The 26691-nt window shown below is 40.8% G+C and overlaps 1 protein-coding gene across 8 annotated transcripts in view; it reads left to right on the forward strand.

Moving 5' to 3' along the window:
* The first annotated feature begins 4497 nt into the window (after positions 1–4497).
* Positions 4498–26691, forward strand: part of APP (amyloid beta precursor protein) — a 227244-nt gene continuing 205050 nt past the window's right edge. For all 8 annotated transcript variants that reach the window (XM_021708509.1, XM_021708507.1, XM_008049940.2 and 5 more), the window contains exon 1: positions 4498–4667. In XM_021708509.1, the coding sequence (XP_021564184.1) occupies positions 4548–4667 (120 nt within the window). In that variant the 5' untranslated portion in view covers positions 4498–4547. The remainder of the gene's footprint in view (positions 4668–26691) is intronic.

Genomic DNA, 26691 nt, shown 5'->3' on the forward strand with positions numbered 1-26691 from the left:
TAGGAATGAAAAGAGTAAAATCACCAAGAGTTTTTTTTTTTTTTTTTTTTTTTTGAGTTGGAGTCTCACTCTGTCGCCCAGACTGGAGTGCAGTGGCCGCTCCCGGCCACCGCAGCCTCGACCCGCTGGGCTCTGGCGATCCTTCCGCCTCAGCCTTCCGAGTAGCCGGAATTACAGGCATGCACTACCACACCCAGCTGATTTTTTGATTTATTGTAGAGATGAGGTCTCGCTGCCCAGGCGGGTCTCGAACCCGCGGGCTCAGGCAATCCACTCACCTCAGCCTCCCAAAGGCGCGGGATTACAAGCTGAGCCACCGAGCCCGGCCCAAGAGTTTTTAAAGTAGGTAAAAGAGAAGTAATGGCCCAATTTTCATAATGTCTTAAGCTTTTGCACTGGATGATCGTGAATCACTAAAGTGATAAATCAGAGAAAATCAGAGAAGTAACAAAGCTAGGATAATTCATTGTCACAGAAGCCAAGGGAAAAAACTTCTGAGGAAGAATTCATGTGGGCAAAGAGGGTGAAAAGTGTTTTTGGAAAAGGACTTTTTGGTTTCTCATATAAGAAGTCATGTCTCACCTTGGGAAAAACAGTCTGAGTTGAGTGATAGGAATGTAAACCAGAGTGCAGGGGGTTTAAGAAGCCTGTGGGAAAGTGCTGACAGTGTGTTTAAGTCATCAGGGGATTAAAAATTTGTGGTCAGGGAAAATCACGGAAGAAGATGGTTGCTCTAGAGCAGGGATCTGCAAACTCTAGCCCCCTGGCTAAATCTGGCCTACTGACTTTTTTGTAAATAAAGTTTTATGGGAAAACAGCTGTGCTCATTTGTTTCCATATTGTCTAAGGCTGTTTTTGTACTCCAACAGTAGAGTTGTGTAGCCACAAAAGAGACTCTATGACTCCCAAATCCTAAAATACTATTGACCCTGTTCCAGATCATGTTAGCTGATTTGCTGATCTAGATGGTAAGAGAGTAGAGAGGAGTGTTTTTTTGTTTTGTTTTGTTTTGTTTTGTTTTGAGTTGGAGTCTTACTCAGTTGCCCAGACTGGAGTGCAGTGGCTGCTCCCGGCCACCGCAGCCTCGACCTGCTGAGCTCCGGCGATCTTTCCACCTCAGCCTTCCAAGTAGCAGGAACTACAGGCACGCGCTACCACACCCAGCTAATTTTTTGATTTATTGTAGAGATGAGGTCTTGCCAATTTACCCAGGCAGGTCTCAAACCCGCGGGCTCAGGCAATCCACTCACCTCGGCCTCCCACAGCGCCGGATTATAGGCTGAGCCACCGAGCCCAGCTTTTTTGTTTGTTTATTGTTTGCTTTTTTCAATAGAGGGAATCAAAGGCTATTTGTGGATATAATAAGGAACTAGAGAAAAAGGAGAATAAATTAGGTAGCTCTTGCTCAGTGCCAGTTTACCCCACACTTTTGGTTTTAAACAACAGCCATCACAGTTTCTATGTATCAAGAATTAAGGAATTTCTTGTGGGTTGTTCTAGCTTTAGGTCACTCTTGAGTTTGCAGTCATGGCATCAGCCAGGGTTATAGTCATATGAAGACTTGATTGAAGCTGTAGGTTGTTTCCAAACTGCTCACATTAGTCATTGACAGAAGATCTTAAGTCCTTAGCACCTGAGCCTCTCCACAGGCTTGCTTAAATGTCCTCACAACATGGCAGCTGACTTCCCTCATAGTAAGTGATCCCAGAGAGCAATGAAGCACCAGGATGCCCCTCATGTCTCTGCTTTGTACGTTATACACCATTTCTGCTACAGTCTATTTGTTGTGTCTGACAAAGCCTGATACATCGTGGGAGGGGATTACCCAAGGTCATGTTATCAGGAGGTGGAGATCGTTGGGGGCCTTCTTGGAGGCTGGCTACCATAGAGATAGAAATTGTCAACGATGTGCTCCTTGAGGGGAGGGAATGAAGTCAAGGACATTGTATTGACAAGGAGAGATAAGACTTTTCTTAGACAACTTTAGTGAACAGATTGTGGAGAAACAGAGGCACAGAGAAATTTTGAAGCTGGGAGGAGAAGATTTATTCAACAAAATATTTACCAACTGTGGTAAATGTTTATTCGTTACTATTCAGTTAGAGAAAAGGTACCAAGACACTGCTAAGACTGGAAATCTGTGCAACAGGAATGCGTTTGAAGGATGAGCAAATAAAAATAAAGTACATTGGGTAATAAAATGGTGATTCCAGTAATGGATCAAACATTCCCTGGGGGCAGGGCCCTCCATAGAATCCAGTATAGGGCCTGATAGCCTCAGGCATTTGATTATTATTTGACTTTAATTTTTGCAGTGTTATTATCCTTACTACTTATTTCAATAAGATTGGCAATATTTTCATTCTGCTTTTGAAAGTCAAGGCATTGAGTTTCCTCTTAATCCCTCAGGAAAGCTGTGAAATTTAAATTCGTAGAGCATTCTACTTAGACCGCTACAGTGCATCTGTTGGAGAATGAGACTCTCGGTTTAATGGAAATTGCAGGATGGGGTAAGGAACTCAGGTGGAGAGGTTGAGAGGTCCCAGCTGTTCCTGAAGATGACCTGGACATCGTGGCCTCCTCCGCTGTTCCTTCAACATCTGGCAATGGAGAGACAGAATTTTGTTAAATATAGAAAAAGTTACCTCAAACATGGTTTTAGAGATTTTGTCAGTCGCTTTTGCACTCATGACTATGCTTAGTATAAGATCTGGTTGTTTTTTTTTTTTTTTGAAAGAACATAAATCTTTTATTGTGGTTGAATAAAATATATGTAAAAATGACTAGAATGGGCAGATGTATCCTATTTTACATTTCTGTGGGTAGAAATGTTTGGAAACGATTTCGTTTCTTAAACTGAAATCTCTCAGTGCAATTTTAGTGTTGTTGGTTTTTTTCCTCCTGTGGACAGTTTTTAGAAATGATACAAATTATCATGGAACCACCCAATTTTTGACTGCATGAATGAATGACTTCTGTTGGAGGTGAATTCTCCTTGGCATGAATATCTCATTTCCCCAGCAGCTGGGTTTAACAAGAGGGTAATTATCATGATGAATGTGTCTTTTGATCTCTTGGTCTCAAGTAATACCTTTATTTTTCATCTCTTGCTGAATCTTTTTTTTATTTTTGAGCTACCAGAACCTATTAAGTGAGATAGTACAAATATTCTAGGCCTTCCATTTTCTCTTGTTAAAATATTTGACCAGGCATGGTGGCTCACACCTATAATCCTAGCATTTTAGAAGTCCAAAGTGGAAGAATTGCTTGAGTCCGGGGGTTCGAGATCAGCCTGGGCAACATAGCAAGGCCTTGTCTCTACCAAAAAAAAAAAAGGAAAGAAAAATATTAGATGGATGTGGTGGTGCATGCCTGTAGTTCCAGGCACGTGTCTGAGGCAGACAGATCGCTTGAACCCAGGGAGTTGAGGCTGTGGTGGTCCATGATTGTGCCACTACACTTCAGCCTGGGTGACAGAGTGAGACCCTGACTCAAAGAAACACACAAATAGATAAATAAAGGAAGGAAGAGGGGGGAGAGACCGACAGACAGACACACGAGGCAGAAGGATTCCTTGAGCCCAAGAGTTTGAAACTAGCCTGGGGAATAAATATAGCAAGACCCCATCTCTCTAAAAAAAAAAATAATAAGCATAATACTTGTACATAGAAGGTTTGAAATTATAGAAAGCATCCTTTTCAAAGTTATTTTCATAAAGTGGTGTGTTGCTGCACCAGTAATAGCTAAGACCCATTACTTACTCCACAGGAAGTGCTGTACTGAGCCCTGAATGAGACACTGTTGACTTCTTATATAATAGCATGGTGGGGCAGGTAAGACCTACCAGCTCCCTTTAACGTGCTTTCAAGAGCTGAGAGAGTGATAACCAGAGAATGTTTTGGGGAAAACTAGGTATTCTGGCCAACATATTCAGTTGCATTTGTGGATGACAAATTCTACCGTGAATTTTTCTGTTCAAAATCACATTACAGTCACTTGCTAGCTAATATGCACGCTAATGCTGTGCTCTCAGTGCTGAGAAGTGGCACACAGCATTACGTTCAGGCCTGGCCATCAGGCAGGGACTGGCATTGTGCTCTGTGTGAGTCACTTGAAGGTTATTATGAGAATGTGGTTTCCTCCACAGTGTGATTCTGTTTATTTTAGAAAGACATTTTATTGTCAGAACCTTTCAGCAGGTACCACAAAATCTCCTATGGGGAAAATGTATACTGTTTTCAATGAATAAATTCTTTTCAATATTGTTAATTTCTTTCTCTATTTCAGTGTAATAGAAAGCACTGTATTATAGGTGACTGGCAATGTTGTAGCATGTATAGTACTTAAACCAAAGGAGTGTTGAATGCAGGGCTGATGCTTCATTGAGAATTACCAAGAATGGAACTGTTTTTGATATCATTGCTTGGTTCCCAGTTTGTTTCCCCAACCTCTTCCTTGGAGCTGTGGATTCTATAACTCACTGAAACCTGTTCTTTCAGGTACCCACTGATGGCAATGCTGGCCTGCTGGCTGAACCCCAGATCGCCATGTTCTGTGGCAAGCTGAACATGCACATGAACGTGCAGAATGGGAAGTGGGAGTCAGATCCGACGGGGACCAAAACCTGCATCACTACCAAGGAGGGCATCCTGCAGTATTGCCAAGAAGTGAGTCCTATCTGGTGGCCGGCAGTTCATGCTAAATCACATGCATTCATTTTTTAAAAAACTTAACTTATATTTTTGTGTCTGTATTTTATCTCCTAAAGTAAAAATCTTGGTTTCTAATGATTCACCATCCTATTAATATTTACTTGCATTACCCTACAATACCCTGCAATGTTTTTAATAATTATGATGTCATATTATGACCATCAGTAAACTGAGTGCAGTCTGAGGTGCCTTCACACTTTTTTTTGGTTGTTTTTTTTTTTTGAGTTGGAGTCTCACTGTCACCCAGACTGGAGTGCTGTGGCCGCTCCTGGCCACTGCAGCCTCAACCTGCTGGGCTCCGGTGATACTTACGCCTCAGCCTTCCAAGTAGCTGAAACTACAGGTGCGCACTACCATGCCCGGATAATTTTTGATTTATTGTAGAGATGAGGTCTCATCAAGTTGCCCAGGCGGGTCTCGAACCTGCGGGTCAGGCAATCCACTCACCTCGGCTGATTACAGGCAGCAAGCACTTTTTTTTTTTTAGTTGGAGTCTCTCTCTGTTGCCCAGGCTATAGTGCAGCAGCACACTCACGGCCACCACAGCCTTCTATTCAGTTTTCCAAGTACCTGGAACTACAGGTGTGCACCACCACACCTGGCTAATCTTTTGATTTTTTGTAGAGGTGAGGTCTCGCCATGTTGGCCAGGCTAGTCTCAAACCTGTGGGCTCAAGCAGTCCTCTCACTCTGCCTCCCAAAGTGCTGGGATTACAGGCATGAGTTACCACACCTAGCGCCTTCATACTTTTTTTGTCTTCAGGATATATTCTATTACACTGGACAGTCAAGGTCTTGTAGGTAGTGCTAGAATTAATTTCTTTATGTTGCCAATTTGATATATTTTTTAGTTCATTTATATCTGTTTGTATTCAGTTTTGGGTTTTTTTCTCCCTTATTAATTTTAACTTTTTTTTTTTTTGGTCTTACTCTGTCACCCAGGCTGGAGTGCAGTGGCATGGTCACAGCTTACCACAGCCTCAACCTCCTGAGCTCAGACAATGCTTCCACCTCAGCCTCCCGAGTAGCTGGGACTATAGGCATGTGCCACCATGCCTGGATATTTTTTTAATTTTTTGTAGAGGTGAGGTCTCACTATGTTGACTAGACTGGTCTCGAACTTCCGGGCTCAAGCGGTCCTCTCTCTTTGGCGTCCTAAAGTACTGAGATTAAATTAGACATGAGCCACCATGCCTGACCTAATTTTACTTTTTGATTATGCCATTAACTCTATTAAAAAGTTCTACTCAGAAGGCTCACTTGCTACCTCTTCTGTGTTGATAAACATTTTCATCATTCTTGATTTATTCTTATTACAAAAGAGAATATATATCCCCCCCCTCCCCTTTTTTTTACACAAAAGAAATATAAAACGCACTGTTCCGCCCTTTGCTTTTTAACTTAACTTTATGTTCTGGAGATCGTACCCTCTCAATTCATAGAGATCTTCACTTTTTGTTTAATTCTTCCTAGTCTCTTTGCTGTGTATAGAGTTTTCCTTCCTTATTCAACTTAAAATAGCTGGAGTCTCAGGCATTTTATTCCATATTTCTTAGACAATTATCTATTCTGGGACATGTGGCTGTTTGCGTTTTAAGAACACATAAAGGAACTGGGCTTAGGCCTCTTGGCAAAGCAAAATTCTTTACATTCAGTATAAATAGCAGATAGCCTGGCAACATGTTCTTTGTATAATCCTTGATACACTAGAAAATTTCCTTTAGCTTTCTTGGATCCAAATGAATACTGAATTAACATTTTATTATTAAAATTATTAGTTTGCTTTATTATGTTTTATTTTTTTGAGTCTGGGATCTTACTCTGTCGCCCAGGCTGGAGTGTAGTGGCATGATCATGACTCACCGCATCCTTGACCTTCTGGGTTTGGGTAATCCTTCTGCCTCAGCCACCCGAGAACCTGGGACTACCAGTATGTGCCACTAAGCCTGGCTAATTTTGTGATTTTTTTTTTTTTGTAGGGACAGGGTCTCCCTATGTTGCTCAGGCTGATCTTGAACTTCTGGGCTGAAGCAGTCCTCCAGTCTCAGCCTCCCAAAGAGCTGGGATTATAGCCGTGAGCCACTGTACCTGGCCAAAACTATTGTTATTATTAATATGCTTCATTTTGTTTCATTAGCACTGTTTCAGAAAGGACAGTCTCTAATTATTAACTTATGTTTTAAGTAGCCAATAAGCATCTACATTATTACAATGAATTAAAAGGAGTATCAGCCAGGAAGTAAAAAGATAATTCTTCATATTTAGTTGGGAATCACTTAATATTTAAGTTCTTTATTTATGTATCTTTAAAAAAAACATTCTGCCTGTTTGATAATTAAGTAGGGGATGATTATATATTAACTTTTGTTCAGATATGACTTTTATAAAGTACCAACTTCAGAAATCGTATTCACATTTTGCTAAAGAGTTCTAGAAACATTTTGTAGATAAGCTATAAATTTAGTAAATTGGAGCTCAGTGCATGCTTAAATGTTTTTGGTACTATTTCACTTTTTTGGATATGGATATATCCATATATATATCTGTATAGATATATAGATATCCAGATTATGTATTCTGAGTGTTAAACACTTTTTTTTTAAGCTAGAATTTAAGTTTAGTTAATGATGTTGACCAAATCATCCTTTTCTTGTAAGTGGCTATTCTGGTATGTGCGTCATCGCATGCATTTAAGTCTTTTCTCCCTTAGTTTCACTTGTGAATAACCAGATGTTTTTACATTTGTACAGTGACCATATAAAAATTACTTTTCTTGACCCTGGGAATTCCCCTTATTTCCCACTACACTTAGAGATCCCGCTGATGCCTGGATGACTTCACTTCCTGTTTTAGTCTGTTGTTTGTCTCAGGGCTAAACTACATAGTGGTTCTTCCCAGTTTAGGCCTTTGCCAGATTGTTGGTGGCCATGGGGTAAGAGGGGAAGAGAATCAGTCCCTTGGCTGTCTCTGTCCTCTTGCAGTTCTGGTGTCATCTATCCTTTTCTGCTCACCACCCACCCGTGGAGGTCTTGCATCTTCCAGCCAGATCCTTCAACAAACGTTAGGCTGGAAAAGTTAGAAAGGGCCCAAACTTTAGGCCTGTGAGCCATTTTAATGAAGTTGGTCTTTACAGCAACAGGAAGTCATGAAAAGTATTTATTTTTTTAAAGAAGAGGAATGACTGTGGATTTGCACTTTAAAGAGTCACCCTCTTGCTGTGTCACTGTGTCCCATACCAAACTCATAGCCTGCCCCTCTGGACCCTCTAGTCCTGTGCTGTCCAGTACGGTAGCCACCAGCTACATGCGACTGCTGAGCATTTGAAATGTGGCTAGTGCAAACTGAGGTGTGCTGAGTATGTAAGATTTAGCATGAAGAAGCATGTGAAAGGTCACAGTGACTTTTTTTTTTTGAGTCAGAGTCTCACTGTTGCCCAGGTTGGAGTGCAGTGGCATGCTCACGGCCACCACAGTCTCGACCTACTGGGCTCAGGCGATACTTCCGCCTCAGCCTTCCAAGTAACTAGAACGACACGTGCATGCCACCACGCCTGGCTAATTTTTTTAATTAATTGTAGAGACGAGGTTTTGCCAAGTTGCCCAAGCTGGTTTCGAAACCCTAGGCTCAGGCAGTCCTCTCACCTCCACCACCCAAATGCTGGTATTACAGGCGTGAGCCACCACGCCCGGCCCCACATTTACTTTTATGTTGACATCATATTGAAATGGTTACATTTTGGATATATTGGTAAATATATATATGAGGGAGACCCCAAAGAAACCCAGAATTTATTTATTCAAAATTGTTTCATTTATTCTTACATGTTTCATCTTCAGTCACCTTCAAAGTACTCTTCCTATGAAGACATTTTTTCCACTGTTCAAAACAGTTTTTGAACTCATCAGTTTTGATGCCTTTTAGTACTTATTTAGTGCTTATTTTAGTACTTATTTAGTGCTTATTGTTTCACCTCTTCCACATCGGCAAAATGTTTCCCTTGAGGACTTTTTTTATCGGAGAAACAAATAAAAAAAAGTCATTTGAAGAGAGATCGGGTGAATAGGAAGAGTGGGCCATGGGGTTCATGCTGTTTTGGGTCAAGTATTGCTGAACACTCAGCTGTGCTGTGGACAGGTGCACTCATAAATTACCCATCAAGAAATGGGCAAATGCATTGAAAGAGTCTCCAAAAAATATTCACTGAAGTCAAACGAAGCCTCTCACAACAATACTGGCTGGCACACTTATGCCAATGGGTTTCTAGAATACTTACCTAGTGGGGGAAACCTGTACTACAAGGTGCCTGCCCTCTAAAAGAGAATTCCAGGGTTTTTTGGGTCCCCTTTTGTATGTTATTAACTTATAACTATATGTGACTAAAATTGAATTCATCTGTTTCTTCTTACTTTTTTCATGGGCCACTAGGAAATGTATAATTATATAGGCAGTTTGCATTCTGTTTCCTTTGAATAGTGATGCTCTCCCTGCCATTCCATGCCACCAGTATTCTGGGCTATAAGGGTCTTATGATCTGGCAAGTGGCAGAGGGAGGTATTGTCGAAGCGTCCCCCAGATCTTCCACCAGAACTTTACTGGTGGCTGGGAGTCAGGGAGGAAGACTTATTTGGGGTCCTTATTTTAAACACACCTTTCATTGAGAATATTTTATTTTATTTATTTTTATTTATTTGTTTTTTTGTCATAGTCTCACTTGGTTGCTCAGGTTGGAGTACAGTGGCACGACCTCAACCTGTATCATACTTGCACTTTCATCACCACAACCTCGACCTCCTGGCTCGCCTCAGCCTCCCGAGTAGCTGGGACTATAGGCGCACACCACCAAGCCTAGCTAGATTTAAAATTTTTTTTTTATAGAGATAAGGTCTCACTATGTTGTCCAGGCTGGTCTTGAACTCCTGAGCTCAAGCAATCCTCCTGCCTTGACCTCCAAAAAAGTGCTGGGATTATAGGTGTGAGCCACCATATATGGCCAAATATATATATATATTTGTTTTGAGTCAGAGTCTCACTCTATTGCCCAGACTGGAGTGCAGTGGCATGCTCACAGTCACTGTGCTGTATTCAGGCGATCCTTCTACCTCAGCCTTCCAAGTAACTGGAACTACAGGTATGTACCACCACCCCTGGCTTATTTTTTTATTTAGTTTAGAAACAAGGTCTCACCAAGTTTCCCAGGCTGGTCTTGAACCCCTGAGCTCAGGCAGTCCTCCTGCCTCGGCCTCCCAAAGTGCTGGGACTACAGGTTTGAGCCATTGTGCTCGACCAGCCAAAAATATTTTAATGTGAGATGATTATATACCTTTCTAGAGTCCAGTGGTTGTCTTCCTCCTTCAAATGCCTATCTCTGGGTGCTAAGGGTGCTATGAGGAATAAAACGTAGGACCTATTCTTTAAAGGGGGGAAAGTCCTATAAAGTTGTAATTTCAGCTGTCTAAAAACTACGACGTGGTGACGCTGCTGCTGCTGACACCACCTGACTTTTATTGAACATTTATAGTTGGCCACTAAGGCAAGCGCTTGCACTCATTTTGCTCACACGATGACCCTTCTGAGAAAGAACCCTGGGAAAGAACCTTGGGAATTGCAACATTTAAGGTGAACAAAGAGAAACTATGCCATCAATTGAGGATAAACAGTGGCCTGAGAGATAGGATAAAAAGTAGGAGGTGTATGTGCTGGAAGTCAAGGTAGTTAATTTCTTTAAAAAATGTTTTTTTAATTTTAAAGATGTGGGGTACAATTCAGGGTTAGGCATACAATTGTTCATTATGCAGGCACCCTTGTTGATGATTGTGCCCTGCCTCCCCTGGCAGATTTCCCACTACGGCCAATCCCACCCTTCCCACCCCCAGCAGTTTCCCACTACTACCAATCCTTTTATTATAGTATTATAATTGTTCAAGGTCCGTTTATCAGTGAGAACATGTGATACTCAGTTTTTTGTTTCTGTGATACTTCACTCGGTATTATAGACTCTAAGTTCATCCAGGTTGCTGTGAAGTTCATGATATTGTCCTTCTAACGTAGTTATTTTCTAAACAAGGGAAATAATGAGAGTGCGAGTATGATGAAGACTGGAAGCGGCTGAAGTATCATTTTTGATGGGAAAATCACATCTCTCATGCAAAATGAACACGTCAAAGATTTTATTTAATTCACTAATGAGGTAAACTGGAAGATGTTAAAACTGTTCTATTTTGGCTTGGGAGATTTAAATGCTTTCCTCAGCACACATTGTTTACATGGCTATGAGCATGCAGTTTCAAGATGAGCAAATTTTCTGGATTTATCTGGAATATCGTGGAATGATCTCCATGTTACAGGAAAGCTTGCATTGCTATCAGGTGGTTTTTTTTCTTTTTTGAGTTGATGTCTTACTCTGTTACCCAGGCTGGAGTGCAGTGGCACGCTCACAACCTCAAGCTGCCGGGCTCATGTGATCCTTCAGCCTCAGCCTTCTGAGTAGCTGGAACCACAGACATGTACCACCATGCCCAGCTATTTTTTTTCTTTTTCTTTTTTTATTTATTGTAGAGATGAGGTCTTGCCATGTTGCTCAGACTGGTCTCGAACCCCTGAGCTCAGGCAATCCTCTCGTCTCTGCCTCCCAAAGTGCTAGGATTACAGGCTTGAGCCTCTATGCCCAACTAGGTGTCTGCCTTTATAGAATTACAAAGTAGCTTCTTCAATAGCAAGTCAACCAGAGGGATGCACCCCATAGAATCAGATTAGCCTTTACTCTACCACCCTCAGGTTCTGGAAGAGGCCACCTGCATTTCATTGCCAGGATACCCAGGAGCTCTTTTGTCCATATCTAAGTCTTGGATATATTTTTGGTGACAAAGGATTGTTCTGATTTGGCAAATAAGAAAAGGTCATTGTTGATCTCTTTGGGATAACAATTTCAGTGAATAGTGTGGGAACAAGTCCAGTTGTGGTAGGTTGCAGGAAGAATAAATAACATGAATGAGTGGTGAAGTCAACCCTGGGCTCTTTAAGGAAAAACCTAGAGGCTAAAAGCTTGAGGGCTATATTGGGCAAAGGGAAAGGCTTTCTTTGTCATGTTTTTGTTTTTTAAATGGGAGGAATGGGAGGAACGCAAGCTAAGGGAAACTTAAGCTAAACTGTGGGAAATATATATATATATCATGAGCACTAGGTAGTAGGGATCTCTAAGTACTAGGTTTTGTAGAACTGAGTGATGTGAGAACAAGGGAGAAAGGAGATTCCGTGGATAAGTGATTGGCTGAATCTTGGGAAGGAGAGGGGACATTCACTTTCCCTCTGAGAAAGGGAAATGGGGAGGGAGTAAGGGTGGGTTAATTAGGACATTTCTGTTGCCAGGTGACAAAAGCCCACTGAACAATTTGTGTAGCCAGATGCGTAACTCACACCTGTAATCCCAGCACTTTGGGAGGCTGAGGTGAGAAGATTGCCTGAGCCCAGGGGTTCGAGACCAGCCTGGGCAACTTGGTGAGACCTTGTCTCTACAATAAATCAAAAAATTAGCCAGGTGTGGTGGCATGCGCCTGTAGTTCCAGCTACTTGGAAGGCTGAGGCGGAAGGATCACCAGAGCCCTGCAGGTCAAGGCTGCGGTGGCTGTGAGCATGCCATTACACTCTAGCCTGGGTGACAGAGTGAGACTACAACTCAAAAAAAAGAAATTATTTAGATGGAGAATATTTTCTCCTACCAATGAAAAGGATCCTGGTGTTGGGGGTAGCTTACACAATTAAAATAAAATGCACATAGAAGCAGGGTGCTTGGGCAACCCCTTCAGTCCCCTTCACAGTGGGAGCTTTTCTGTCCTTAATAAATTCTCCTTTCTCAAAAAAAAAAAACAAAAAAAAAAGAAAGAAAGAAACAGGGTGCTTAGTACTGGGACAGAGACTCAGTGCTGCCATGGATTTCTCTATTAGATTCTCTTTGTTTTCTGTTTAGCCTTTTTTCTGTGTATTTACTTCCTTTCTCCTGAAAGAGTGAACTTCCTCTAGAAGTAGCCAGTAGCACTGGGAGTGTCCACCCAGCTTGGCATCCTAACTTCGTTCTGTTCATGTGCATTATTTTCATTTATTTATTTATTTTTTGAGTCAGTCTCACTGTCACCCAGGCTGGAGTGCAGTGGCATGCTCACAGCCACCACACCCTCTCCCTGCTGGGCTCAGGGGATTCTTCCACCTCAGCCTTAAAAGTAGCTGGAACTATGCCACCACTCCAGGCTAAAGTTTTCTTATTTATTGGAGAGATGAGGTCCCGCCAAGTTGTCCAGGCTGGTCTGAAATCCCTGGACTCAGGCAATCCTCTCACCTCCGCCTCCCAAAGTGCTGAGATTACAGGTATGAACCACTGCGCATGGCTGCCCATGTGCATTATAATTCCAGGGAGCGCTTCTGATTGGCCTTGCTTTCAGTCACATATTTATCCTTGGGCCAGTTACCATATCCACGTGGATGCAATACCTGCACTAGCCCACCCTGGCCATATGGGTGTGGTCATGTGATGTGGGGAAGCTGCTGAAAGACAGACTTAGAATGGGAAGTCATTTTTCATCTTGTTCTTAAATCTTGACACAATGATGAGAAAGTAGAAGCTATACTTTTGGAGAAATGCACACTTTGGGTAAAATTAACTTTACTGACTTTGTCTTTTCAGAAACAGACTTCCAGGTATCAGAGGTATCTCATAGTGGCAATCAAACTTGCCTAGAGTAAAGGGAATTTGCAAGGCCTAAGACATCATGCATTGGGCAAGAACTGTAAAAGTCATGAAACTTGTAATTACAAAAGTTATGACCGCTCAGAGGGAGAGCAGGTGGGGGTTCAATCTTCCAGTAAATTGGGCCCTATCTACAGGGAAGCCAAGGATCCCCCAAAGCTACCCACTGGGAATGCCTAGGAGATAAGGGGAGGTGCACCCTCCACTATCTCTAAGGAATGTCATTTGGGAAGGTGCAGGAGAATTAGAATCCGTGTCATGCCCTTCTCTAGGGGCTATGATGAGGTGGGCGAACATTAATGGGTCTCTGTGTCCCAGGTTCTCCAAGACATCCACAGGTGGTCGATAAGGAAGTCACGGCAGTCACGTGCAACATCTCCAAGAGAAGGATATAAGCCAGGACTCGGGGGGGGCTACGACGCCACACTCACCTAGAGTGTAGGTCCCCTCCCTCTCTGTGGGGGGGTGAACTTTTCTTAAATAAATCTTTTCTTTTCTCACCTCTGTGTGTTGCATCTACTCGGATCTCTGGGTTCCCAGCGTGGCACCTCCGGCTTGCCGGCCCCAGTGTTGCTGCACCCCTCCCTCCCTGCACCTCTCCCTCTCCATTCGTCCACCGTCACCTTGTCCGAACCCTAACAGCTGCTACCAGAAAAGGGAGGAAGAATGATATGGGCAAAACAGTATAATGATCACACATTACAATAGGTGTGGATTATTTGTTTATTTTTATAGTTTCATAGAGATGAGGTCTTACTACATTACCTAGGCTGGTCTCGAACTCGTGGGCTCAAGTGATCCTCCTACCTCAGTCTTCCAAAGTACTAGGATTACAGGTATGAACCACTGTGCTCAGCCAGTGGGTGTGGATTAGAAAAGTTGTATAGGTTAGTGAGTGGGAGCTGAGAGAATTCATTGTGCATCATGATTTTAACTGGCTTTTAGAGATTGTGGGGTGTTGAGAGGTATCAACTCAGAACTTGTAAACAGTGTTTGATGTTTTCCATTAAATTGAGCATCTTAAACTATCTAGAATATTCTTTTTTTTTTCTTTATTTTTTTGAGTTGGGACCTCACTCTGTTACCCTGACTGGAGTACAGTGTCACAATTATGGCTCACCACAGCCTTGACCTCATGGGCTCAGGCAATCCTACTACATCGGCCTCTCAGGTAGCTGAGACTACAGGTGTGTGCCACCATGCCTGGCTAATTTCTGGATTTTTTATAGAGACAGAATCTCGTTATGTTGCCCAGGCTGGTCTCCAACTCCTGAGCTTAAGCAATTCTCCCGCCTGGGCCTCCAAAAGTGCTAGGATTACAGGCGTGAGCTACCACACCTGGCCTAGAACATTCTTTATTGATATTTTAGGGTTTTCCTGCCACTTTCCACAGTGTAGCTATCTTGGTATTTTTTTCTTATAATTAGAAATAATGAATAGTTTTTGTTTATAGGCTTGGATTTTTTGTGTGTTGTTGGAAAATGTTTATTTAGCCTTATCCTTTTTTTTAAACTTCATGTTTTTATTTTAGACAATATTGGTGGATTCTTTGCTAGGAATGACAAGAAAATAATACTCTTAAAGTTTTTCTACCTCTCCTCATAGGTTTTTGAAGTTGTATTATTTTTATTTTGTTGTTTTGAGAAAGTAAGATTAATTGAGAGAAGAGAAAAGCTTCCACAGTGGGAGAGGACCCAAAGGGGTTGCCATATTTTTATATTTTCAAAGTTCTAATCTTATTGTCTCTTCTGTTGCCATAATTCTCATAGCCATAGCTGGAATCATTGTTTATAGCCAATTCTTTCCACCAGAGCATCTCAATCCCCGTATTACTTGTTTTGATTTCTCTTTTTGTTGGATAACTTTTCTTAATTAGTTATTTCCGGGAGTATACAATTGCAGGTTAATGGGTGATTTTTTTTTTTTAACATCATAAAAATGTTTATCTACTGTATTCTGGCATCTATCATTGGGCAGTGGGCAGATTTTTTTTTTTTTTAAATGTACAGAAACCATTGCAATTAGTTACCATTAACAGGGCAACTTATTTAATTATTTCTCTTTTTTTTTTCAATAATGATGAATAATGTTTTTTCTCTTTATGTGCTTATTCTCATGACCAAAACACAGATGTTTTAGAGACAGCTGGCTGAGTCAGCCAGGCAGCTGTTAGCAGTCTCTGAGCCTAGGACAGAACAAAACCAACTGATCTCATCATTGACCTCATTTTGACCCTTTGCTAACCAATATAGCTCACTTGTTAAATTTGTTTTTTCTGAGACTCCTGTGCATTGTAGATATTGGTGTTTAGATTAATAGCTTAATATGATGTATTAAATATTAATATATACTTTGATGGTGAATTATATAGCCTAATTCTTTTATAGTTTGATGTTCTCACAAATTTTTATTCCCTGCTATTGTGTTTGTTGTTGTTGTTGTTGTTATTACTAATAGTATAGTATTATTATTTTTTTAATCCCTGATTTCCTTGGTCCTATCTTAGGTCAAAAACAAGATTTGGGGGAAAAAGTAAAAATTGAATCTTTAATCTTTGTTTCATAAAGAAGGGTAGAAGCCCTTATGAAGTTTGATTGAGAAGATAGGTTGAAACTCATGGTTGTTGTATATTTCTTTAATCTATGCATTTTATCCCAAGTTCCCCAAATTCTTGGTGCCTATGTATTCCTGCTCCTTTCCTAATCATAATAGTTTTACTTATGCCCAGTCATCATCCGAACTCTTTGCATTTTAAAAAATATTTTTTATTAATACCATTTGAGATTTTTTCTACCTTTTTTTCATCAAGTATGTGTTGGGGACTGCTATGACTGAAAGTTTATGTTCAAAATTCATATATTGAAATCCTAACCCCCAGCACGGGAGTATTTAGAGATGGGACCTGTGGGAGATAATTAGTGCTAGATGAGGTTATAAAGGTGGAGCCCTCATGATGGGATTAGTGCTTTTATTAAAAATACTCCAAAGAATTTTCCCTCTCTCTACCTGCTCACATAAAGAAGAGATCATGTAGTTGGGCTCGGTGGCTCAGCCTGTAATCCCATGCTTTGGGAGGCTGAGGTGAGTGGATTGCCTGAGCCCGCGGGTTCAAGACCCGCCTGGGCAACTTGGCGAGACCTCATCTCTACAATAAATCAAAAACATTAGGCGGGTATTGTAGCGTGCGCCTGTAGTTCCAGCTACTTGGAAGGCTGAGGCGGAAGGATCTCCAGAGCCCAGCAGGTTGAGGCTGCGGTGGCTGGGAGCGGCAACTGCACTCCAGTCTGGGCGACAGTGTGAGACTCCAACTCAAAAAAAAAAAAAAAAAAAGAGGAGATCATGTGAGGACATAGCTAGAAGGTGGCTGTCTGCAAGTCAGGAAAAGAGCCCTCACCAGAACCCAACCATGCTGGCACCCTTGATCTCAAACTTGCAGCTGCTAGAACTATGATAAAGTACATTTTTATTGTTGAAGCCACCCAATCTGTGCTATTTTGTTACAGCATCTTGAGCTGACTAAGACAAGGACTTAATGTGGCTCCTATAGGCAGAAGCACTACAGACCCAAGGTGTTGCTGAGAGTGAACATTTCTAGAGATGTGCCTTATAAAGCATTTAGCTAACACTTAAATCTGGCCCAGAGCACACTAGTCATTATTTAGTAGATGCTTGTGAATGACCTGTTGTTGGGAGGATTGGCATGGTATGAGCAGGGGCTCTGCATCCTTATTTATACTGAGAGCATCTTTGTCTGTATTGAGAGAGCCTCCCCTAAAAAGAAACCTATGCTTACCTTTAGCAGAAACCATTTCTTTACATTGATAGTATTCTAAAGAGATGTTTAGGCAAGGATTGGGAGAATGTTGGCCTCTAGTCCAGTTTTGCCCACAGTTTATTTTCACCCAGTTACGATACAATTGCCATGATAAGCACTCCAGAGCAGAGTGATAAACTGATAGTATGACTTTAAATATTCAGTTGTTGAATCCCAAATAGTCACCTTGTATTTTTTGTGAAACATTAAGTATGGCAAATCCCTTTTTGTTTATTGTTTGAAGTTTTAGGGTAATTTGTATGCAATACTAGATGACAATGACTGACCCTCGTTATTATTTTCTTTTGTGATGCTTTAACAGAAAAAAGTGCCTTTCTTCTGTTCAATAATAGAGACTGCTGGGAGGAGTGGCTCACACCTATAATCTCAGAACTTTGGGAGGCTAACGTAAGGGAATTGCCTGAGAGCACAGGGGTTTGAGACTAGCCTGGGCAACTTGATGAGAGCTTGTCTCTACAAGAAATCAAAAAATGAGCCGACCATGATGGTGCCTACTTGTAGTTTCAGCTACTTGGAAGGCTGAGGCAGAAGGATCGCCTGATCCCAGTAGGTGGTGGCTGTGGTGGCTGTGAGCATGGCGCTGCACTCCAGCCTGGGCAACAGAGTGAGACTTTCAAAAAAAAAAAGTAGAGACAAAAAGTAGAGACAAAAAGTGACTTTAGTATAGCATTATGGAAACAACTTGAATATAATTACATAAATTATTCAGCATTTAACAACATAAAATGGCTACTTGCCTTAATGATCTGTTATAGTACCAAACATTGGCCTGAGGAATTTATAAATATAAATAGAACAAAACGAAGCTAATATTCCCCTTGGCACATATACTGAAGTTTAAAAACAAAAATTAGGATTGTTAGATTTTATTATCCTTTTTGGGGGATGAAATAAGATTTATATATATATATTTATATATTTACATGTATAAATTATATATGTATAAGCAAAACATTCTTTTATGTAAACTAAAGGCTTTGAGATTCTAGAATAATAAAGGAGATGTATTTTACTTCTATATCTCAAGAATCTATTTCTTCTGGAGTTTAATGCTGGGAAATTTAATTTAATTAGTGTTTATTGGGCACTGTTAAGGAGGATAGTTTTGTGTCAGGTGTTGTCAAGAGGCTGGATACCATTCTTGGCTCATAAAGAGCTTATAAATATCCAGTTAAATTGTGAAGAGAATTTGGAAAATTGAAAAGGTGTAATGAGGTTATAAAGTAGAGCATCTTGATTGCAAATCTGGGCATTTGGGATCTAATTCTGCTGATAAGTGGGAGCTATGGGAGGTTTTTAGCCTGAGTTCCTTTCTGGTCAAGACAGTTTTAGAAACATTAACTTGTTTTCAAGAGTGGTTAGACTTGGGAGTTGAAGAGAATTCACATCACAGAATATTCATGTGATAAAGGGATGTGAAAGATCATCCTGCCCATCTTCCTCATTCAACACCCCAAGAAGCTGTGATGCTCATCATTGTTCTCTGACACCTGAGCAGTCCAGAATGGCTATCTGTTGAATCACAAACCACGCCCTCACAATCTTAGACCATGCCCCCACTTTATAATGGGAACACACAGGCGTGTGTTGTAAAAGCTAAATATTGACAATTAAAGAAGAACTTGTGTAAGTCTCGACAGTGTTCTTCCCCTTTTAAGGAGAGCACTTGAAATGCGGGCTCCGCTGCTTTCTGTATTCCTGACATGCAGAGCGCCTTTTGTGAGGCGCGGCTTCCAGAAGGTGCTGATGGCTGTAGTAGCTTACACTAGGGAACAGTGTCTGGAGGGAGCTTTGGTCAGGTACAGATTTCCAGCTGGTGAATTTGGCTTTGTTTATAATCTCTTTTATTAGATTATGGGTATACTCCCTTTTTCCTAGGTGTTTTCTTTTCCACAGTTATTCTGTTTTCTGTTGGTTTAACCTTCTGACTCAAAATGAACAGTTGTTTTGTCTGTAGATTAACAGATTCAGTCAACAAAGCACACCAGTGCCTAGACAAAACAAAACTGCCTGTTAGATGAGTTGAACAACACCTTTTTCTATGTCCAACTTTCTACTCTAGAATATGTAACTGAATGTGAGATTTCCAGGTAAGAATTGTTTCTCAACCTTTATGTTTTCATTCTGCAATCATATGAAATTAAAGTTAAATAAAAAGCAAACAACAGATGAGATCTTTTTAATCTAACCAACTCCAAAGACTTGCTATATGCACCCTGCTATGGTAGAAACCATGGAACATTCTCTTTTTTCTTGAGTTGGAGTCTCACTCTGTTGCCCGGGTTGGAGTGACGTGACATCCTCTTAGCCACCACAGCCTTGGCCTCCTGGGCTCAGATGATCCTTCTGCCTCAGCTTTCCAAGTAACTGGAACCATAGGCATGTGCCACCATGCCTGGCTAAATTTTTTTTTATTTATTGTAGAGATGAGTTCTTGTCATATTGCCCAGGCTGGTCTCGAACCCCTGGGCTCAGGCAATTCTCTGGCCTCTGCCTCTCAAAGTGCTGGGATTACAGGTGTGAGCCATAGTGCCCAGCCATGGCACACACTCTTGGCTGCTATTATTTTGCTGTGTGTAACCTCCACCCTTGTAACTTAAAATAGATCAACAAATCATAGGCACATATACAAGGGGGGGACCCTCCAAAACCTGGAATTATCTTTTGGAGGGCAGGCCTCTTTTGATATAGGCTTCCCTTGCTAGGTAAGTGTTCTAGGAACCCATGGGCATCAGTGTTGTTGCAAGAGGCTGTGTTTGGCTTCAGTACGTTATTTTTTGGCGGGGGGAGATTTTTTTCAGTGTGTCTGCCTATTTCATGATGAGTGATTTACGAAAGCACCTGCCCACACCATGCTGGGTGTTCAGCCGTTTTTGACCAAAAAATGGCATGTCCCCTTCCTATTCACCTGATTTCGCCCTGAGTAATTTTTTGTTGTTGTTTCCCTGAATGAAAAATGTCCTCAAAGAGAAACTGTTGGCTGATGTGGAAGAGGTGAGGCAACAACAAAACAACAGCAGAAGCACTAAAAGGCACCAAAATTGATGCGTTCAAAAACAGTTTTGAACAGTAGAAAAAGTATCTTGGGCTGGGCATGGTGGCTCACGCGTATAATACCAGCACTTTGGGAGTCTGAGGTGAGCGGCCTAAGCCCATGAGTTCAAGACCAGCCTGGGCAACTTGGTGAGACCTCACCTCTACAATAAAGAAAAAAATTAGCCAGGCATGGTGGCACATGCCTATAGTTCCAGCTACTTGGAAAGTTGAGGCGGGAGGATCCCCTGAGCCCAGAAGGTCAGGGCTGCAGTGGCTGTGAACGTGGCACTGTGCTCTAGCCTGGGCAATAGAGTGAAACTCCAACTCAAAAAAAAAAAAAGAAAAGAAAAAGCATCTTGATAGATGTATTTCATCAAACAGAGAGTACCTTGAAGGTGACTGAAGACTGAAGTTTAAACATGTAAGAATAAATACACAATTTTTAATAAATAAATTCTGAGTTTTTGGGAGTTCCCTCTTGTATACATAGGAGCTTAGGTACTGGAAAGATCAAAAAATTCATATTATACGAAACAACTATTGAATAGAGGCATTGGACTACCTGTTTGTGAATATGGATATATTTTATATAGTAGTGACCTGTATAAATATAAGCTTGCTTATATTTGTAAGAGTTTAGGGTTTAGGTTTGGACTAACAGAGGTGGAGTTGGTTTGGATATTTTGAAATAAGGAAATCAGCCATAAACTGAGAGGAAAGAGAGACGATGATATTATAGATATCTGCTTATGTTTTCACATTCGTGTTCTGTCCTATTTATTTTAGTGTGTCCCTGCCAGGTCCCTGTTCCCTCACCCCACCCCATTTGTTTTTATATTCAGCACTTTCGAATTAGAATGACTTATCGGTGGAACACGGTTCTTCTGCAATATTTTCTAACTCAGAGTATGGATGTGTGGATATAACAATACAAATATGTACACAGTGTCAGAAGCAGAGCTGGCCAAATGATTGGGAATTATGCTAAGCCCTGCAGCATTTTAATGCCTTTGCTTTTACATAGGGCTGCCATTGTGAAAACACAGCAAACACTGCTCATATTGCCCATTGTTGCAGTAGTGTTTCAGCAGCTGCATACACCTCTCAGCACCTCATTAAGTTGCAGATATTCTATTTTCAGTATTCCTCATTATTAAAATAATTTATGTTGAGAACAATTTAAGATGTGATTTTTCTTTGTATTCCAGAAAAATCTTAAGTATGTCACTTAAATCCAGAAACAGAAATATATTGTCTAGGACATATTTTGTCTTGGTTTATACATTGAAATCTTAGTAGGTTTTTTTGTTTTTATTATTTGAGTTGGAGTCTTACTCCACTGTCTAGGCTGGAGTGCAGTGGCACACTCACGACCACCCCAGCGTCGACCTGCTGGACTCCACCGATCCTTCTGTGTTAACCTTCCAAGTAGCCGTAACTACAGGCGCATACTACCACATCCGGCTGATTTTTTAAAATTTTATTTTATTGTAGAGACGAAGTCTCACCAAGTTGCCCGGGCTGGTCTCGAACCCGCGGGCTCAGGCATTCTACTCGCCTCGGCCTCCCAAAATGTTGGGATTACAGGCTGAGCCACCGAGCCTAGCCACTCTGAGTGGTTTAAAACATAATTAATATACCCTTCCAGTGCTTAGAAAGGGCACCCATTTTAATTGTTCTAGTTTCATCCTCCGTAAAATGGAGCAATTAAGAACTCACAGGAGATTCTGTGATATGCTACACATAAAACATTTACAGTGATGTCTGGCACTTAGTAAATCCTCAATTATCCTATATTTTTCTTATTCTCCTCTTGGATGTGTTCTTTGAAAAAGGAATTGGTACAAAAAAGTTTTCAGAAGATGAACATATCCCAGATTAGGTTACCTCTGAGACATCTTGTTCTAGAGCTTCTGATTCTTTTTTACATGTATATATTTATGAATACTAGCAGGAATTATGCACATACAATTTAAATCTTGGGTAATTTTGCTTTTTCACATGCAATGTAAATTTAGAAAACTGGCTGTTTCCTCTGGATTTTTTTTTTTTTTTTTTTTTTACTTTTCATTCTTTTTTTAAATGCAAAATTTTGAGCATATGTGAAAGTAGAATAGGAAAATCAACCCCCTATGTACCTCTCACTCAACCTCAGTAATGATCAAGTCTAGTCACTCTTGTTTCTGGATAGGCCTGAAAAGCAAGATCTTTATCTTATTTATTTCTGACAAGACAGTGTAGATTTGTTGCTTATCCCCTTTACTGATCTATAAATTAACATGCATTGCATGTTACTCATTGACTTTTATATATTTAAAACATCATTTTATTCGCACTACATAATTCCTAGCATTCCCCCCCAAAAAAACTTTGAGAATTTGATTAAAGATGAATTTTAAAAATTCATTTATTTTAATTTAAAAAGAAAAGTAGGCAAGCTGTTTTCAGAATTAATGACCATTTCTAATTCTCATTGTCTTTGTCCATTAACTGTTTTCAGCCTTGTATTAGCCACATTTGATTTTGTGTTCTTGAAATACCCTCGGTCATTTGGAATTGACTTGTGTATGAATATGACTCTTGGCCTTGATCACCTGTCCTTGACCACCTGTTTGCAAAAGGGACTTCTTCTAGGTTCTTCCATTTGCCCTAAATGTTGGGAATTGAAGAAAGTTTCTGAAGGACTGTGACGATATATGTCTTAAAGAAATATTTTTATATTTCTCTGCATATATAACTACATGTTCTTGGCTTTCTTAAATATCATCAGTGTCTTTTCTTGCTCTGTGTATCTAACAGCTTAAATGTCATCTTGTTTGAGATCAATATAGTTCCAACTTGGAGAGACAGAGAGAGAGAGAGAAGAGAGACTTCAGATTTTCTAAAATTGGAACAGAAATCTTATGGTGACCAAGTTTTACATTTCTGCAGTGGGTAAAACTGATTAGGTTGCCAATGATAACCTTTCAATATGGATCTAAGATTGTTTCTACTCCTATTCTTTTCCGGCTGTTAACATTTGGAATTTCTTTAGTTCTCTTCTAAAATATATATATTTTATGTGCTGATAGATTAACTTTCAAAGATAAAACATGGATTTATGGCCAAGTAGGTAGGCTAGTTTTTTTCAGATTCCCTGGCCCAACTTAATGGACTCTTTTAGGTGAAGTGAGAGTCTGGCTTGTAATTCTTCCTAAACGTCTTTCTCATCTGGGTGTTTATTCACATTAATCTACAGTTTCTTACAGCAGATGTTACTATTTGTATAAGTTGCCCCATCTACTTGGAAGAACAATATTGAAAGTTACTGAGATGCTTATTTTTCTCAAAAGCTCATACTCCGATAACTATTTAGAATGTTCTATTTAAGAGCGAAGTTCATAATACTTAATGGGAGCTTAATGTATACTGAATTTCCCTAATTGACTGGATTTGGATCTTAACCAGAAACATTCAATAATCACTTTTTAGACACTTACTGTGTTGTCACAGAGTTGGCCACCGTTGAGGGGGCACAAAAATGAATTATATTGTCCCTGCCTTCAAGAAATGTGTATTCTCATTTGACAGGATCGTTCATAGGAAGAAGAGGAGGTAGAAAGTGGTCGGTGATCAGTTAAAGTGATAAGGGAAAGCGGAAGATGAAGTGGTGGTATGACAGAATAGTCTAGGCACAGAGGATGAAGGGATCACACAGGGGGTGTTAGTGAACCAACTTTTGAACTGGTCCTTTTTTCTTGGGTTTTATTCAATCGAAAGGAGTTTAAAGCTACTCAGGTAGCTTATGTTTAGAAATGGGTCTGATTCTAGGAGACCAGGGATCACTTTGTATCTGAATGCACACACCAAGATTCACAGGAGTTAGAGGTTAACACGCAGCCCCTGTCAGGTTCTGTCTTTTCTGTTGGTCTGTCTCTCATCCTTGCTTTTCTCTCTGCACGTGTTTCTGTTTTCTTTCCCTAGACCAGCTGGATGTCTAGTTTGCATTCACCCTGGGTTTTGACGTGTCACCTCTGGCTCTGACTTATTCTTACCTCCAGTCAAGTTTCCTCTTCTTTCCTTCCTTCCTGTCTCTCTATCGAGAGAGTCTATGTATGTTCCTTCAAAGCTCTCAAGGAGAGAATGCAGTATATGGTTTGCTTTCTCTGGCTCTAATCTGCTATGGAGATGAAACTGTGAAACTGAAGTACAGTCACTGACAAGTTCTCCTTTGCAGGGCCGAGGGCCGGAGCGCCACAAAGAGGAGTGGGAGTTGGCAGCCTCCTAATAGCCTTAAAGCCAAAGATAACGAATGAGGGGCCCTAGGGAGGCTACAGTTCACCAGATTGTGTTTCCTACTTTTTGGGAAAAATGCCTTTTCACCGGGCAGGTGGTAGAAATGTACTTGACACAAATGTAAGGCACCCTGTGATAAATACTAGAAGCATGCCCAAGAGAGATTGGCATTATTGCGCTGTGAGCAGAGGTTTGTCTATGTGGGGGGGACCCTAATGGGCTTGGGCATTTGAGTGTGGTGTCAGAGATCCGAGGCAAGAGTGTGTTTGGAACACAGTGTATGTGTTTATACAGCGACTGCTCTGTGTGACTGTAATTTAGGAAGATGTGTAGGAATTGAGGGCAGCAGCTTTTTCTGGTAGCTTGACACAGGCCTGGATTTGCTGCTACTTTATTGAAGTATATATTAATATAGCTTTAGTTATCTTGAGTTCCCCCCTTTTTAAAAATAATCAAGAAAATACTCATAATTGGGTTGTACCAAAGAAATATTTTAGAAAAGAAGGGGAGCATGAGAGTTGGGATTTGTTAATGCTGTATTAGCAAATTATTAGCACTGTGTGTTGTATCAGCAACCCGTGTATTGTATATGTGTTGGAAAACACATGAAGATTAAATAACTTAAGGAACTCATATTTTTATTTCCTATGTTAAGATTTAAGATGCTGCAAAAGAACAAATTAAAACATCGAACTGATGCTTGTAATTAAAATGGTCCTCTCTCATCTACAGGAGATACATTCCAAGAACCCAGTGGATGCTTGAAACCACAGCTAGTACTAAGCCCTCTGTGTACTATGTTTTTCCCTACATGTATTGACCATGATAAAGTTGAATTTATAAATTAGGCACAGTAAGAGACTGACAACAATACGTAATAATAAAATAAAGCAATTAAGGCAATATGCCAGCATCAATACTTTTGTGTCTTGGGGCCATCATTAAATCAAGTAAAGGTTACTTGAACATAAGCAATGCATCAGCAGTGACTAACAGGCAGGTAGCATGGACCATGTAAATACACTGGGCAAAGAGATGATTCACATCCTGGTCAGGATAGGTATAAGATTTCATCATGCTCTTCAGAATGGCGCACAATTTAAAATGTACTGTCTATTTCTGGAACTTTCCATGTAATATTTTTGGACCACGGTTGACCTTGGATAACCGAAATCATGGAAAGTGAAACCATGGATAAGGGGGGATGACTGTAATTATGATGACAGGTCAGAAACTTATAGCCATGAGGACATTGGTGTTTCTAATTATTTTAATTTTTACTCTTGACTAGAATGATGAACTGTGCTATGTTTCCAACATAGAAATGCTTATTCGCCTCTGGATGTATATTGGAGCTACTTAATAAAACCCTAGGCATAATATTGGGACATTTTGTCAGAACTTTAACATGTTTATTTCATTCTGTGTTTTGTTTTGTTGTTTGCTTTCTGCGTTGGAAGTTGCTTGTGCATAGGGTAATCACTTTATCTGCAGGGCCTTGTTGTGCTTCAGAAGACATTTTGTTACCTTGACTGTTCATGTTGTTCCCCCTTTAGGCAAACATCCTAGTTTTATTTTTATTTTCTATTCTTTTTTTGAGTTGGAGTCTCACTCTGTCGCCCAGACTAGAGTGCAGCGGCCGCTCTCGGCCACTGCAGCCTCAACCTGCTGGGCTCCGGAGATCCTTCCGCCTCAGCCTTCCGAGTAGCCGGAATTACAGGCATGTGCTACCAGGCTGGCTAATTTTTTGATTTATTGTAGAGATGAGGTCTCACCAAGTTGCCCAGGCGGGTCTCGAACCCGCGGGCTCAGGCAGCGTGGGATTACACACTGAGCCACCGAGCCCGGCTTTTTTTCTATTCTTTTCAAGTCAGAGTCTCACTCTGTCGCTGAGGCTGGAGTGCAGTGGCATGCTCACCGCTACCACAGCCTTGACCTTCTGAGCTCAGGCAATCCTTCCACCCCAGTTTTCCAAGTCACTGGAACTACAGGTGCATGCCAGCATGGTCAGCTAATATTTTTGATTTATTGTAGAGATGAGGTCTTACCAAGTTGCCCAGGGAGATCTCGAACCCCTGGACTCAGGCAATCCACTTG

The sequence above is a fragment of the Carlito syrichta genome, unplaced genomic scaffold (assembly GCF_000164805.1).
Source record: "Carlito syrichta isolate Samal-C Ts95f unplaced genomic scaffold, Tarsius_syrichta-2.0.1 Scaffold141855, whole genome shotgun sequence".
Classification (NCBI taxonomy): domain Eukaryota; kingdom Metazoa; phylum Chordata; class Mammalia; order Primates; family Tarsiidae; genus Carlito; species Carlito syrichta.